Here is a 16,003-nt window from a genome sequence, read left to right as displayed (position 1 = left end):
AACATAATGTACTGCTGTCCTGGTGAGAATTGGCTAGAAATTAGTTGGAAGAAAACATGGGGAAGGAAAAAATTATTTATCCTAGTTGAAAGGGGCCGGAGATGACAAGGCTGACAGCTGATGCCTGCTTCCTCATCGCCAGAGCCACGTCCAATCTGGCAGGTTGGCAGCCAAGTGAATCAGCCCAAGGTTGGGCCTTCAAATCAGAGAGACCAGCTGTGTTGTTGCTGAGGCTTGCCAGAGAAGCCAGAGCTGGTCCTAACCAGAAAGGCAAAAACAAAGAGGTCAGTAAAAGAAGAACAGCCTTTGTTTTCAGATCCAAAAGACTTTTTAAGCCCACAGTCATAGGTGCAGGCAAGAAGTAAAGAACAGCAGAAAACTGTAAGAAAAGTAATCCAAGGTAGGACACAGCAGGGGAGTTCAGGGTGAAATCTGATCTGAATTGTCCTAAATTGGTGACATTTTTATTTTTCATTAGATGCTAGCTACATGATAACCAGATTATTTTATTCCACAAACATGCATTCAGTGATCACTATGTACTAGGCACTGGGCTAACTTCAAGGGATATAACTGTAAATGAGACAGAGATCTTCCTTCATGCATTCTCAAATTTATTCAAAGAAACAGCAAAGAAATCTGCAATCACAATGCTGCGTGACATTATAGCGAAGGTACACGGTGTTGTGGGAAGCCTGGAGAAGGTTCCAAAACATTTCTTGGGTGATCAAGGAAAGCTTCTCAGTGAAACTAATCTCTTAGTTGAGAGCAAAACAACAAATGGGAGTCAGTTTGGTGGGATGGGGTTGGAAGAGCTCTTCAGGCAAAACATAAAGCCTATGGAAGAGAAATCAGGCACGTTCCAGGAAATGCATGGCATTCAACGTGATCACAGACCAGTATATCTGTGTGTGCTCATGACGTGTGCATGAGAGTGAGTTGTGTGTGTGTGTGTGTGCACATGTGGGGATGTAAGGAGTAAGCAGTGACAGATGAGGGTGGGGAGGTATTCAGGGACCAGATCCCATATGGCCCTGCATATGCAGTAGTTTGTCCTTGTCCCAAGAACCATGAAGACTCTGTGGGTTTCCGACGTGTTTCTTCCTAAGGTTCTTTTTTTTTCAAGTGACAGTAACCCAACTCAGAGTGGTTAGTAGAAGTGACTGGTGCACATAACTGTGAGGGCAGCCGGACAGAGAGCCTTAACGGAGATCAAAATCATGAAGTGACTATGAAGCTCTGCTTACTTCCTCTCATCTTTTTGCCTGTTGGTTTTCTTCTCTTCCTTGGTAGACACATTTCGTCACATGGTGGAGACACGCTCACTTAAAGCCCCACCCTCACAGCTATAAAAAGCTGTACAATGAAGGAGGAGATTATGGTAGGCAGAATTCAAACATTCCATAAGGTCATGTTAGCACAGTTGATCTTAAGATAGGGAGATATACAAGTGGGCCTGACCTAATTACATGAGCTCTCTAAAAGCAGAAAATTTTCCCCAGCTGTTGACAGAAGAGAAAGTCAGAGATTCAAAGCATGAGAAGGGTTTAGTATGCTGTTGCTGTTTTGCAGGTGGAGGGGTCCACATGCCAAGGAAAGCAAGCAGCCTCTAGGAGCTCAGAGCAGCCCCTAGGTGACAACCAGCACGGAAACTCGGACCTCAGTCCTACAGCTGTAAGGGACTAGGTTCTGCCGACAAGAATGTACTTGGAAGTGGACTTTCCCTGGAGCCTTCAGATAAGAACTCAGCCCAGCAAACAGCTTTATTTCAGCCTTGTGATTTCAGCCTTACTCAGCCCGAGCAGAGAAATCAGCCACACCACGCCAGACTTCTCACCTACACAAGTGCAAGCTAATAAATCATTGTCGTTTAAGCCACTAAGTTTGTGGTAATTTGTTATACACCAATAGAAGAGTCACACCAAGAGCCTCTGCCCCTTGAATCCTGCCTCTGCCCTAGCTCTAGGTATGCCTCAGAAAATTGCTCTGATTGGCTCAGCTTGTGGCATATGCCTAAATCTGAACCAATCACTATGACCAGGGAGTCTGATTGGCCCAGACAGGTGATAAGACCACCCCTTGACCAGTCAATTGAGTCACAGCAGGAAGGCTAACTTATAAATAGTAACTCTCAAGTGGAACATTGTCAAAAATGTTGATGAGGCAGAAGATGAGCAGGTGGGTGAATGCTGTTTACAGAAGATGAAAGGAGTGTACGTTACAAAGTGGGATAAACATTTTCAGCATCACAATTTAGAATCATCATCATGGCTGAAGAGTGGAGAAAGGATTAGACATGGACAAGACTTGAGACGGGAGGATCAACTTGAAGACTCTTGTGATAATCCCACAGAGAAATGACTGTTACCTGAACATGTATAGCGACAGTAGGGGTAACACACCACCTAGCCTAGAGGCTCACACAAACTAGGCACTGAATAATTTGTTGAATAAATAAATTAATAAATGAATGGATAAATGAGCATGGATGGAAATGGGAATGGCTTCTAGAGGTATTAAAGAGATTTAACCAAAACTGGCTCAGAGCACTAAGAAAATTCATTTAAAAATGACTGGAATTGACATATATACACTATTGGTACTATGTATAAAATAGATAACTAATGAGAACCTACTCTATAGCACAGGGAACTCTACTCAATGCTCTGTGGTGACCTAAATGGAAAGGAAATCCAAAAAAGAGGGGATATATATATACATATAGGTGATTCACTTTGCTGTGCAGTAGAAACTAACACAACATTGTAAAGCAACTATACTCCAACAAAAATTTAAAATAATAAATAAATAAATAAATAAATAAATGTTTCTTTAGCTGTGTTAACTGTATCTCCAGGGCCACTGAACCCTGGGCTTCTAAGACAGAGCAGGCATGTCAGACCATGCACATTAGAATGCTCAATGCCTTCACACATCACTGGGGCATGATTACATAACACTCTGGATGCCTTCAATCTGCGTTTGCAGACCCCTTGCTGTTAGTTATGAATCACTGCAAGCTGACATAACTTTGCATTTCCTCCTTTGCCATATGTTTCCAGTCCCCTGTCATCTTTGCTCATCACCGAGGTAACCCATCTTGCTTCCTTTTCATTAATTTGCATGACTAAGATGTCCTCCCGATCAAAAGAGGCCCCTTGTCCTCCGGTGCCTGCTGTCGCTGCCTCTCCTGGGCTGTGACCTTGTTCCACTTTGATATTTTCCACTTTACTAACTCTGTAAATGTCCTCAGATGGGCAGAGTCATTTCTCTCCATTAACTATCAGCAATATGGCCACATGTTCAGATGGAGACTCTGTGAAGTAGCCAGCACTGGAAGTGGAGAGCTGGACCGTTGGATGAGAGGGCATCAATTACTCTAGGTTAATGATTTAGCTTCTGCTGTTCAAGACAACTAGTATTTGGCTGGGGGCTGTCTCCTCTACCTATCCTGAAGTTGCAGCACCTTTACTGTATCGATGTTTCCTGTGGTCCTACTCACAGGACTGTAAAGCTTGAGGGCAGGAATTATATTCAACAAATATTTGAGGGGCTTCCATGCATCTGGTCCCATGCCAAGGGCTGGGCATATAATCATTTGGAAAATAGGCATGATCCCAGCATTTATGGGGCTGAAAATTGAGTAAGGAGATGAACATCAGACATGTAATCAGGCAAAGATAATAATTGACCATAGGGATGCTCTTTTAAAATACAGCAGTGGGCTTCCCTGGTGGCACAGTGGTTAAGAGTCCACCTGCCGATGCAGGGGACACGGGTTTGAGCCCTGGTCCGGGAAGATCCCAAATGCCACCGAGGAACTAAGCCCATGCGCCACAACTACTGAGCCTGTGCTCTAGAGCCCGTGCTCTGCAACAAGAGAAGCCACCGCATTGAGAAGCCTGTGCACCACAACGAAGACCCAACGCAGCACAAAAAAATAATTAATTAATTAAAACAAAAAAGACAGTAGTAAAGAAAGTCCTACTGGAAAGAAATTACATTTAAACTATGATCTGAAGGATAATCAGGGGTTAAGTGGCTGAAAGGAGAACAGGGGGTGAGTGATCTTTGTTCTGCCTTCTAAAGCGATTTTAAATAAATCTGTCCTCCCTACCGCGTGAAAGTCCTTGAAAAACATCTACATTTATCAGACCCACGTATGTTTGTTTGTCTTCTCTTTAACAAAATGAAGAAAGCATGCTAAGTCCGGGCCCCTTTCTGATCATTTGCATTTTCTTATCTGGGTTACTCCTCATTTTCTTTGCTGATGTTCTGACTGAATTTGCCCAGTGTCAATTTGAGAATGAGGTTAACGTAGAGAAGAAAATTAACATTTCTTGACCACTAATATGTCAGGCACCATATTAGGCACTTTACCTATGTTCCTATTTAATCTTCAAGTGAGTGAATAGTCATCAACCAGACTATTTTATAGATGGTTAAACGGAGGCTGCAGAACGCACCCAAGACCACACAGCGATAGGTGGTGGAACCAGGTCTTCCTGACTCCTAAGACTTTGTTACTTTCTTTCCATCATACGGAATCCATGAATTTGACCACGATCTACCTTTGTAGCCTGAGATGGCATTAGCTCTTTCAAGCACCACGTCACACATTTGACTCCTTATGGACAAATAAAATGTCAGGTCTTTCTGCATGTGTGCACATGCATGTTTGTACGTACACATACATACCGAGACTCCGCTACAGTTGTTGCTGCAATTGACTGCTAAGATTCTAATTCAGAGAGACTTTTTGTTGATCCCTATTAGAGTTCATCTTGCAGAGCATGAACAATCTTTCCAGTCTGTTGAGAGGTTTCTAGTATTGATTCCCTTAGCATGTTCCTTCCAGCTTTAGGTAACGTAGTAGGTATGCTTTCTATGTTCTCCTTTAAATCCCCATTGTTAAAAGGGAGCCAATGAGATTATATCACATATTGAGAATCAGAAAGCCTGTATTTTCTAGTACTTAACTCTCAACCTCTTTTCCTGGCTCTCTGTCCCTAAAAATCCAAATCTAAAGCCTCAGTGAACTAACTGAAGTTCTCCCAGATCCTCGGTGCTCTCTTAGAATATGACTTCCGGACATACATCTTAGTGTACGTCCTCTTCTTCCTCTGAAGTCTTACTCATTAATCAAGAAAGATACTTTCCCAAAGACCCCTACCCTCAAGGTGAATTAACTGTCCCTGCTGTATGTTTTCTAAGCCCAGAATTATCCCTATCATGACACTTTTATACTGTATAGTAACCTTCTGATTTTTTTTTTTCCTGGCAAGACTGAGAATAGTATTACCTGTCCTATTCATGAAACCCAGCCCAATACACAGCATATTTGAAGAGCTCAATGTATGTGTGAAATTAAAATGCCTTAAACTCAATCAGGCTGGGTTGTATTGGGCTCCACTGTGCCTTCTGCATAATGATATAAAACAGGAAACAGGAAGTCAGTGTCCTACAGACCGTCCTAACCTTTGACGGCAGGTCAACAAGGGCAATACTGCTCTTTTCTAATTTGCTGTGTGACAGTTTCTGAAGAAGTCTGCCCTTCACACTTTCTAAGGCCTCCTCTCAATCCATATTTAATGTCTCAGGGAATAGTGATGCTAAAACTAGCTGCTCAGCTCTGCCACTCCACCTGCAAGCACAGAGTAGCACAGGAAGCAAGGACGTGATTTCCCAGTCTTGAACAGGCACTGATCTGGCCTCCTTCGCTGCCAGCCAACTCTGAAACTGAGCAAAGCCCTGAGTGACAGCAGAACAGAAAATATGAGTCTGGAAGATGACGTGGCCACTGATTCCTAGATCCTCCAAACACTATGACCGTGATCAGATTATATTCTCCAAAATAGCTTGAGCATCTAAGCCAGATTCTTTCCCTTACTCAATCTCACATAACCCTTATATCCTATTACAGACCAATAGTACTATGCAAATTTCAAGGATGGAATACTTAAGTTTCAGAAAGAAAGTCACTTCCAGGCAAACAACAAGGCACCTATGAAACAGGTAAATGTTCTCTGGAGTCACCTCACTCTCACCTTGGGGACATTTCAAGAGACCCACTGAGAGACTTCCTTTGCCTTGCTTGCCAGAGCACCTCTTTTCTGTCTGCATCCAGGTCTTGGTAATGACTTTCCTTCTACCTGGAATGGGTCCTCTGATCTATACCTGTACTTACAGATATATCTTTAGCTGTAATTTATTGATCATTTTTGCCAGTCACTCTACATACTTCATTTCAATTTATCTTTATACATCCCTGCAAAGTATGTATCATTAGCCCTATTTTCTAGTTGAGGAAACTGAGACATGCAAAGATATAACATGACCAAAAATACGGCTAATAAAGAGCAGAGGCAGGTTTTAAATTTAGGCTGTGCAAGCCAGAGACACTGCTTTTAATCGCTGAGCGATACTGTTTTACTAGCTGAGCTGCTGTTCATCCACGAAGCCTTCCTTGACCTACCCATCAACAGAACTCTCCCCTTTGAAAAAGGGCCTTTTGTGAAGAGTGGAAGCTCTGGAGTCAGACTGCTGAGATTTAATCCCCAGCTCTGTCAGTTACTAATTGTGTGATCTCTAGCAAGTTACTTACCTTTTTTCTTTTTCCATCTGTGTAAAATTGAAACGTTCACAGTACCTATGGAAAGAGATGATTGCGACATGAGTTAATTCAAGTAAAGCATTTAGAAGAATGCCCAGTACATGGTAAGCACATTACTATGTCCACTAATGGCGTATTCCACTCTACCGTGTAGTCTGTTTTCCCTACCACAACGTGACGTAGCTGAGAGCAGAGATCTTATTTTATTCATTTTTACATTCCCATACATGAAGGCACAGAGTAGAAATTCAGTAGATATTGGTTGTACGATTGATAGAACAGATTCACTTCTGCCCCTCACCCAAACTTGCTTTGCCCTCCATCAGATTTCTAGATAATTTGCCCTAAAATTTAGCAATCTGATCAAGCAATTTATGTTAAAAAAAACAAAACGCTGATAACAATTAACTATTAAGCCTCCAAGGTGGCTCCCACCTCACCCCTCATGTTGTAGGAACAAAGATGTAAAAGTTGCTAAGTCCCCTGTGAAGACATGGAGGAAGGTTAAGGAAGAATAGGAAGGAAGGATGGAGGAAAGAGGGAGAGAAGGGGAGGGGAGGAAAGAAAAGGCAGGGAAGGGCAGGGAAGGGAAAGGAACATAAAGGAAGGAAATCCTTTGACTCCATTAGGATCTACAATCATGTTGTTACCATTCTCTTGCTGTCTTTTACTCCTACCCCCATCGTCACTTCCTTCTGTCTCAGCTTAAATTCCTGGTCCATCATGAAAATCACTATTAGCACATTCTCAGCTCCTTGGCTTCTTTGCTCTTTTACAAAACTCACCTGGAAAAACACCACCCCACCTTTGTTAAATGACTCCCCAGTTGTCTGGTTCCTGATCCAGCTAAGCTGATTATGATAAGAAAAACATATAAATATGTAGATTTAAAAATCAGTTGATAAATTCTAAGGTCACTCTCCTCAAGTGGGCTCATAAGTCCTAACAGGGATCCTATTACATCTCCCTATAGGGGCTTCATTTCCTATTTATCTTTATAACTATTTCACACCTTCTCTATCTTCTGATCTGCAAGATCTCCTCCTCCCGCATAAGGACTCTCACCTGATGGCCTTGCTTCCTATTTCCCTGAGAAAATGAAAACAAGCAGAAACTCATCTCTTCACTCTACCATCACTTTATATACAACCTGGCTGCATTTGTACCCATATACTCTGCCTTCCCTTCAGTTATTATAAATGTACTGCGTGTGCTTCTATCTTAAATCAACCATCTACTTATGAACTAGGTAGCTGCCTCTGTCATCCATTCTAAGGATATATTTCCAGCAATTGCCCCCTTCCCTGTACCGTCAATGTTCTTGTTCTATTGGAACACCCCCATAACCATAAAAATACACTTTCACAGTGTCAATCACTAAACATTTTAGAAACCTATTCTTGACCTACATATGCCTCGAGCCATCACTTCCTTTCTCTGCTCCCCTCTAGCTGGCTTCTGAAATGCCTTCCGTCTTGCATCTTTTTCTGGATTATTCATAGCTCCTTCTCGGTGTCCTTTGCTGGCTCTTCCTCCCCTCCCAAAGCCTTAACCTTTGAAGTGTCCCACAGTTTAGACTTCAGAACACTGCCCTTCTCTGTCTACACTCATCCCCTTGGGGATCTCAGCCAATGCCAAGGCTTTCAATGCCTCTTGCCTTGACAGATGTCAAATTGTTATCTGTAGCTGAACCTCTCCCCTGGACTCTGAAGCCCTATAACCAACTGCCCCCTCAAAGCAAACTCCTCTGATTCCTCCAAAATCTGCTCCCCCATCATCTTTCCTACCTCAGTTAAAAGACAACTCAGTTTTCCCATTGTTCAGTCCAAACACCTTGGTTTTGGCCTTGGCATTTCACTTTCTTTAAAACACCACATCCAATCCACAGGCAAATCCTTCAGTTCTACCTTCAGAAACATGCCCTCTAACTCCTTCTTGCCACCACACATGCTTTGGTAAGAGCCACATCACCTCTCATCCGGATTATTGCAGTACCTTCCTCCCTGATCGCCTTGTGTCTTTTTCATCCTCTCATGTCTTTTTCTCCAGGACAGCAGCCAGAGTCTTCTGTGTCATTCCTCTGCTCAAAACCCTCCCAGGCCCCGAACTTACTCAAAGCCAAAGTCCTCACCATGGTCTACAAGATGCTCGTGAGGAGGAGCTGGGGGCCAGAACAGGCACATCCTTCTTTCTACTTTATATTTAACCTTTGAATCCCTCTCTCAATTTTGCATAATTAAGAAACAAAAATGTGTATTCATACAAAAACCTATACATGAATGTTCAGGTCTTAAGATCATATCTGGGGCTTCCCTGGTGGCACAGTGGTTGAGAGTCCGCCTGCCAGTGCGGTGGACACGGGTTCGTGCCCCGGTCCGGCAAGATCCCACATGCCACAGAGCGGCTGGGCCCGTGAGCCATGGCTGCTGAGCCTGCGCGTCCGGAGCCTGTGCTCAGCAACAGGAGAGGCCACGACAGTGAGAGGCCCGCGTACCGCAAAAAAAAAAAAAAAAAAAAAGATCATATCTGGCAAAATGAAACTTCCTCAAAAGATCAGTGGAAGAAAATATGAATAGTTAAAGAGGAAGGAAGGTGATACTTGTAAATTAATAACTTACAAGTAATTCTCTTTCCATAAAATAGCATTTGACATCTCCTTACTGCTCTGCACGTTTCTTCTACATGTGGCTCTTCCCTCCAAGCAGATTATAAACTCTGGGTGAGCATGGTCCATATTTTATGTATCTTTCCCATCTCCTCTTAGGCCAAGCACAGGGTGGCTAGGTGCTAAATAAATAGATCCAAAATTATGTATCCCTCATGCCCTTTCTATCTGGTTTCGCTTCTTTGCTTAGTGACATTGGCTAATGCTTTAATGTGATAAAATTAGTACTTTGTATTAATAAGCTAAAAGATTCTCCTTTCTGGGCAAAATGGAGTCATAGAACCTTAAATTGAAGGTTCCTTAAATGGCCCCTAGTTTTATCCACCAGCAAACTCCCTCTAAGGCACTCCCCACACCTGCTGTTTCTTCTTGCATACAAACAGGGCCAAGGAACTCACCACCATACAGAATGGTCTCTGAAATTATTTGATGGTTCTGAATTTAGGCACATAATTCTTTACATTAAACTGAAATCGTCTATCTTTATCTTTTATCTATTATGTTTTAATGCCAGCATTTGGGTCTCACTGAGACATTCAAATTCTCTTATTACAAGGGACAGCTCCTCAGAAGGTAGAAGACACCTTTAAGATATCTCCAAGTAATAAGCACCAAGGCCAGTAAAGGCCAACCAAATGTAAGAAATAATACAGAGATTCCCCTATATCCTTTACCCAGTTACCTGCAATGTTAACATAGCTATCGTACAAAATTATAACTATGATCTCACATTTATATAAACCACCAATCTTATTCAGATTTGACCAGTTTTATATGCATTCATTTGTTTATGTGCATGTTGTGTATTTAGCTATATGCAATTTTATCCATGTGTAGCGGTGTATGACCACCACCATAATCAAGATACAGAATAGTTCTATCACAAGAATCCCTCACACTATTATTTTACAGACGCAATTACTTCTCTCCATCCCTAAACCCTTGGAAACCACTAATTTGTTCTCCGTTTCTATAATTTTGTTACTTCAGGAATGCTATATAAATGGAAGTATGTAGTATGTACCCTTTTGAAATTTTTTTTGTACTCAGCGTAAATCTCTTGAGACCCATCCACGTTGTTGCACCAGTGGTTTGTTCCTTTGTACGAATAGCTCATGTTTTAGTGCTAACTTTGGGCCTGAAACAGTTCTAAAATGTGCATGTCCTAACTCATTTATTCTTCACCAAAACTCTGTGAGGTAGGTAATATTATCATATCCATTTTATGGATGAAAAAACAGAGGAACAGAGATAGTAACTGACCTCACCTGATTAGTAAGCAGTAGAGCTGGAGCATTACAGCTCCAACCTACATACTATGCTACACTGTCTCACAAGGTGTGTTGTGATCAGAGATGGATAACCTGCCAGAATGGCTGAGATAGGGAAAAATGGCTGAAATAAGGAAAAAATGTAACAGGACACATAGAGACAGTGTAGGACTAGGTCAGCCATAGTCTTGACCGTATGTATTTGTGTATATATTTGGATGTGTAATGACATCAAATTAAATGCAGGCTCTTATTAAACTGCAGGCTCTAGACAGGCAGGGACTATGTCGCATTAGGTTTACTATCTCCCATAGCATTTGTCGTATTGCATTTATATACTCTGTGTTCAACAAACGGAAAGTGATCAGATATTCCATTAACTAACCATTTGGATATATACTCCCCAAAGGAACAATATGAACACCGTTATTCTTAACATATATACATTGTGTTAACTTTCTTGTGTTCCCTTTACCTAATTACGAGCCTCTGCATCTCAGCATTCTGAAGAGCTGACCCAGTAAATGGTTTATAATCAATCCTTGATGTACTGTTTCTTAAATATTAAAAATGAACAATAATGCAGCAAGAATACAAAACAATTGAGAAAGAGATTATTGTATGTAGCATGGAAAAGAAAAGCAAACACTTGCTAAAAAATTCCCAATTTTTATGTGACCTTGGGAAAATTGCTTTGCTTCTCTGGGACACAGTTTCCTCAGCTGATAAAATGAGCAGAGTGTTTAAACATGATTCCCAATTCTAAGATCTTACCATTTAAAGAATACAGTTTTATCTTTAATCTTTTAAATTTCAGCTGAAGAATAAAAGCCCAAGAAGAATGTGTCCTTTTTATCATAAATATGAACCATAGTGTTATGGGTACACAGATGTCAAAAGACAAAACTGGTTTCCCTGAGAAACCACCCTCTCTTGCCCCTGCTTAATGAAGACACCAGAGCATTGGGGGTTGGAGAGCCAGAGGCAGCTCTTACAGGTTATTCACTTCTTTCCAGTTGAGGGCACACATTCTAATTTGCATTTTTGAATATGCATGAGCAGCTTTCAGCTGAAAAAGAATTTTGCCGGTTGTGACAAGGCCCTCACCAAACCTGTGACATGAGTATTAAGCAATGAGGAAGCAGACTTTCCTTTTTCCACAGAAAGGTTGAAGAACCCTCAAAAGATCTGACAAGTTTTCCTGTTGGCTCTGTGGGCCAGTGTCTCACTTTCTAATGACGATCTAAAATAAAATCAGTTTAGACTGGCTTCCTTTGACACTGGGGCTCATTGTGACACGGCTAATAACTTCTGATTTGTGTGGCAGTGGAAAGCATACTGAATGGAGAGCTGAGGGCCCCAGCTACAGCTCATAGATCTGCCATTAATTGTCTGTCTCCCTGAGAAAACCACTGAACATCTTAGAACCTAAAATTTCCAATATGACATAAGAGCAAGGATGCCAACTCAGAGTTATTTAAGGAAAAAGATGATGTCATAACCATGAGAACACTTTGAAAGCACTGAAGGATCATCAAACACAATGGAATTTCACTAATATAGAAATATAAGGTTGTGTCATTGCTGACCTTCAGAGTAGATGGGAATGAAAATAATATGATTACAGAGTATATATACAAAAGATATGTTAGCATGGTGTGGAAAGTAAAACGTGATGCACTGTAGATGGTCTGCAAGTGTTGTGACAACACGTTTCGACCAAGAGGTAGGAATGCAGATCCCTCCCAGTTACATAAATGACAAAGCACATCACAAGGTTTTCTGCAAACCCCACCATGCTGTCTTGTTAAGGTCATTCAACACTGAGACTCGCAACACCACCCTAGGCCACACGTGACATCAGATTCACTTAGAAAGATACAGGGAAGAAACAAGAAGTTGCCAGCTGTGCAGCACTGCAGGAATCTCTGCAGAAGAGTGTCTCTTTGAGTGCCTCCGCCTTCCCTCAGATGATGGTTCAGATGCCAGAAAGCAAATCCACACTGAGCAGGCATGAGAGCCTGAGTTCAACATGTCGTGTCCCATGGGAGCCAATATCTCATAACAATTCCATAGGCATGGGTTCCTGGGTCACCACAAGTACGTGCCCAGTTACCAGAGGCACTGTACTCAGCGTGGCCTCGAGCCAATCAGGTATGGTAGTTGTTACAGCTCAGGTGCAATTTACCATTCAGAAGATATTTTACCATAATAAACATTGCTTCGGAACACAGTTGACTTTCCCACCTTTATTAGGTATGAGGTCACACAACAGGACAGCTAAATGGAGTTCAAATTCTCATGCCGCAGGGGAAAGTCTTTTGCTTTGATCTGCTGGAAGAAAAAATTAGTAAATTTGAAGCTTAGTCAAATGAGATTTTTCCAGTGTGAGAAATAAAAGAAATGAACCGAACCTAAGGGTCCCTTAGGACCCGTGGGACACCATCATATATGCATATGCATAGTGTGTAATGGGAGCCACAGAAGGAGAAGAGAAAGACAGGGGGAGAAATATTATTTGAAGAAATAATGGCAGAAAACTTTCCAAATTTGACACAAAATATTAACTTCTACATCCAAGAAATTCAACAAACCGCAAGTGGACAAACTCAAAGAGATCCACATCTAGACACATTATAGTCAAACTGGCAAAATACAAAGAGAAAGAGAACCTTGAAAGCATCACGAGAGAAGCACCTCATCACATATAAGGCATCCTCCCTAAGATTAACAGTTGATTTCTTATCAGAAACCATCATGGCCAAAAAAGCAGTGAGAGGACATATTTATCGTGCTGAAAGAAAAAGAATACCAACTAAGAATTCTATTTCCAGCAAAATCATGTTTCAAAAGATAAAGGAAAATTAAGACTTTCCCAGATAAACAAAAACTGACAGAACTCCTCTCTAGATAGGCCTGCCCTATGAGAAATACTAAGATGAGTTTTTCAGGCTGAAATAAAAAGACAATAGACAGTAAGTCAAGTAACGTGATGAAATAAAGAACATTCTTAAAGATAAATACACAGATAACTATGAAAGACCCTAGCACAAATTTTATCTTTATTTGTAACTCGTTTCTTCTTCTCTCTGATTTAAAAGTAAGCTGCATAAAGCAATAATTACAAACATGTGTTGATGAGCTTAACACGTATGAAGATGTCATTTGTATGATAATAATAGCACAAAGAATGGGGAGGAAATAGAGTTATATTGGAGCAAAGTTTTGTATATTGTTTAAATTAAGTTCTTTTTCATCTGAATTACACTGTTTTAAGTTAAGATGTTAATTATAAACCCCAGGGCAATCACTGAGAAAACAGCTCAATAAATCTCGTAAAAAAATAAATAAATAAATAACAAGAGAATAAAATGGTACAGTCCAAAAATCTATTTAACGCAAAATAAGGCAGTAATGGAGGAATAAACAAAACAGACATAAGACGTATAGAAAACAAACAGCAAAAGAGCAGATGTAAATCTCACCTTATCAGTAATTATATGATACGTGAATAAATTAAACACTCAAAAGGCAGAGACTGACAGAATAAAAACAAACAAACAAAAAATCATGATCCAACTATATGCTATCTACAAAAGTTATCCTTTAGATACAAAAACACAAATAGGTTGAAGGTAAAAGGATGGAGAAAAATATATGGTGAAACCATCATGAAAAGAGAGCTCAAGTGGCCATCATATCAGGCAAAACATATTCGAGGCTGTAATTGTTACTAGACACAAAGAAGGACATTTTGTAATGCAAAAGTATCCATTTATCAGAAAGACATAGCAATTCTATATTCACCTAGCAACAGAACCCCAAAATTCATGAAGGAAATGTCCCAACTTACTTTTCATGATAAAATCCAAACTTCTGAGCCTAAATCATTAGATAATGCACGATATTCCCTTCCTTGTTCACACTTCCAGTCTTTTCTCCTACTTTTTTCCTTACCATACGGTGCTCTATACATAAAAACTACTTTAAATTTCTTCAAAATTTCTATTCTGCCTCTAGCTTTTGCACATGCTATTACTCTTGCCTGGGATGTCCTCATCACCCTACAAGACATCCTTCAAATCTTAGCTCAAATGTCACCTCTTAAAACAAGCACCCCCCGATCCTCCCAGGAACACTAAAATATGTTCTCCCGTGTGTACCAACATTCTTTACTTTTATTTCTATTATAAGTCTGGCTTGTAATGATTCAATCAGGTTTGCCCATTCCACTAAAATCTGAATTTCCGGAAAGCAAAATCAGCTTCTAATAAACTTTGTTAACCCAGGAGCTAGAATAGTTTTTAGCACAGATGACGTTCACAAAAATAAATGTTTGCTGGATACGTGAATAACAGAGAGCATAAGAAAATACCATAGACTGAGTGGTTAAAACAACGGAAATTTATTTCCTCCCAGTTCTGAAGGCTGGAAGATCGATCAGGGTTCCAGCCTCATGAAACTCTGGTGAGAGGCCTCTTCCTGGCTTTCAGACACCTACCTTCTCACTGTGTGCTCACATGGCTTTTCCTGGGTGTGTGCGCATAAAGAAAAAGAGGCGGGGGTGTCTCTTCCTCTCCTTATAAGACCGCTGAATCCCGTCTGATTAGGACCCCACCCTCATAATTTAATTTAACCTTAATTACCTCCCAAAAGCTCTGTCTCTAAATACAGTCACATTGGATATTAGGGCTTCGACATGAATTTTGAGGAAACACAATTCAGTTCATAGCAATGTATAATAGTAGATTTTGTTATATTTTTGTATAACAGTAGTAAATAGGTTAGAGTATCATCAGCTCGGCCTGGCCCTACTCCTCTCTATGTTGTCTCATTTTGGAGCAGATGTCTTTGACCTTGCTCTTTGAGCTGACTTCCCAAGGTCAGAGAAAATGTGTTGACTTATCATTGGTAATCCATAAATCAGCATCCATTTCCCCCTTCTTGATTTGCATAAGGAGCCTCTTGTCCCAGCCTGACAGTAGTAGAAATAGAAATGTACCAATTAAATGATTGTCCTGCTTATCAAAATCCTCATTGGAATATATTAGGCAGGAAGTAATTTTCTCCTCTCTGATTTTCATGCATATACATAGGATTGAAGCACTGAAACCAAATACACGTTAGTCAGATTCTATAACCCCTGTGAAGGTGGATCTAATTCATCTTAAGATTTTAGGGCCTGAGGGAAAAAAAAAGGAATAGAAAGAGATTACAAAGTCATCAAATATTTACATAATGCATAACAGTTTAGAAAGACCATACTTTTTCCTCCCGAAGGAGATGTTTTAGCTATTATTACTTCACAGATAAGACTCTGAAATGCTAATTTTTCCCTGAGATAATTCAGCTGTTAAGTCACCAATGGATTTAACTAACTCCATCCACTAATGCTAGAGTCTTTGTTTCTCCCCTGTTACTAACTGCCTTGAAAAGTCAAAAGCTTGGGCTTCC

The 16,003-nt window shown here is 40.7% G+C and overlaps 1 protein-coding gene across 6 annotated transcripts in view; it reads right to left on the bottom strand.

Annotated features, from left to right (window-relative positions):
- LOC307175961 (uncharacterized protein) overlaps positions 1 to 16,003 on the bottom strand; it is a 244,680-nt gene that overhangs the window by 141,658 nt on the left and 87,019 nt on the right. For all 6 annotated transcript variants that reach the window (XR_013824564.1, XR_013824565.1, XR_013824566.1 and 3 more), the window contains one exon: positions 6,605 to 6,649. Coding sequence is in view for 3 of the 6 variants with exons in the window: in XM_079901698.1 (XP_079757824.1) it covers positions 6,605 to 6,649 (45 nt within the window). In the remaining 3 variants the exon portion in view is untranslated. The remainder of the gene's footprint in view (positions 1 to 6,604; positions 6,650 to 16,003) is intronic.

The sequence above is a fragment of the Stenella coeruleoalba genome, assembly GCF_951394435.1.
Source record: "Stenella coeruleoalba genome assembly, chromosome: 17".
NCBI lineage: Eukaryota > Metazoa > Chordata > Mammalia > Artiodactyla > Delphinidae > Stenella > Stenella coeruleoalba.
The sequence above is the reverse complement of the archived record's forward strand: the minus strand, read 5'-3'. Positions and strand labels throughout refer to the sequence as shown.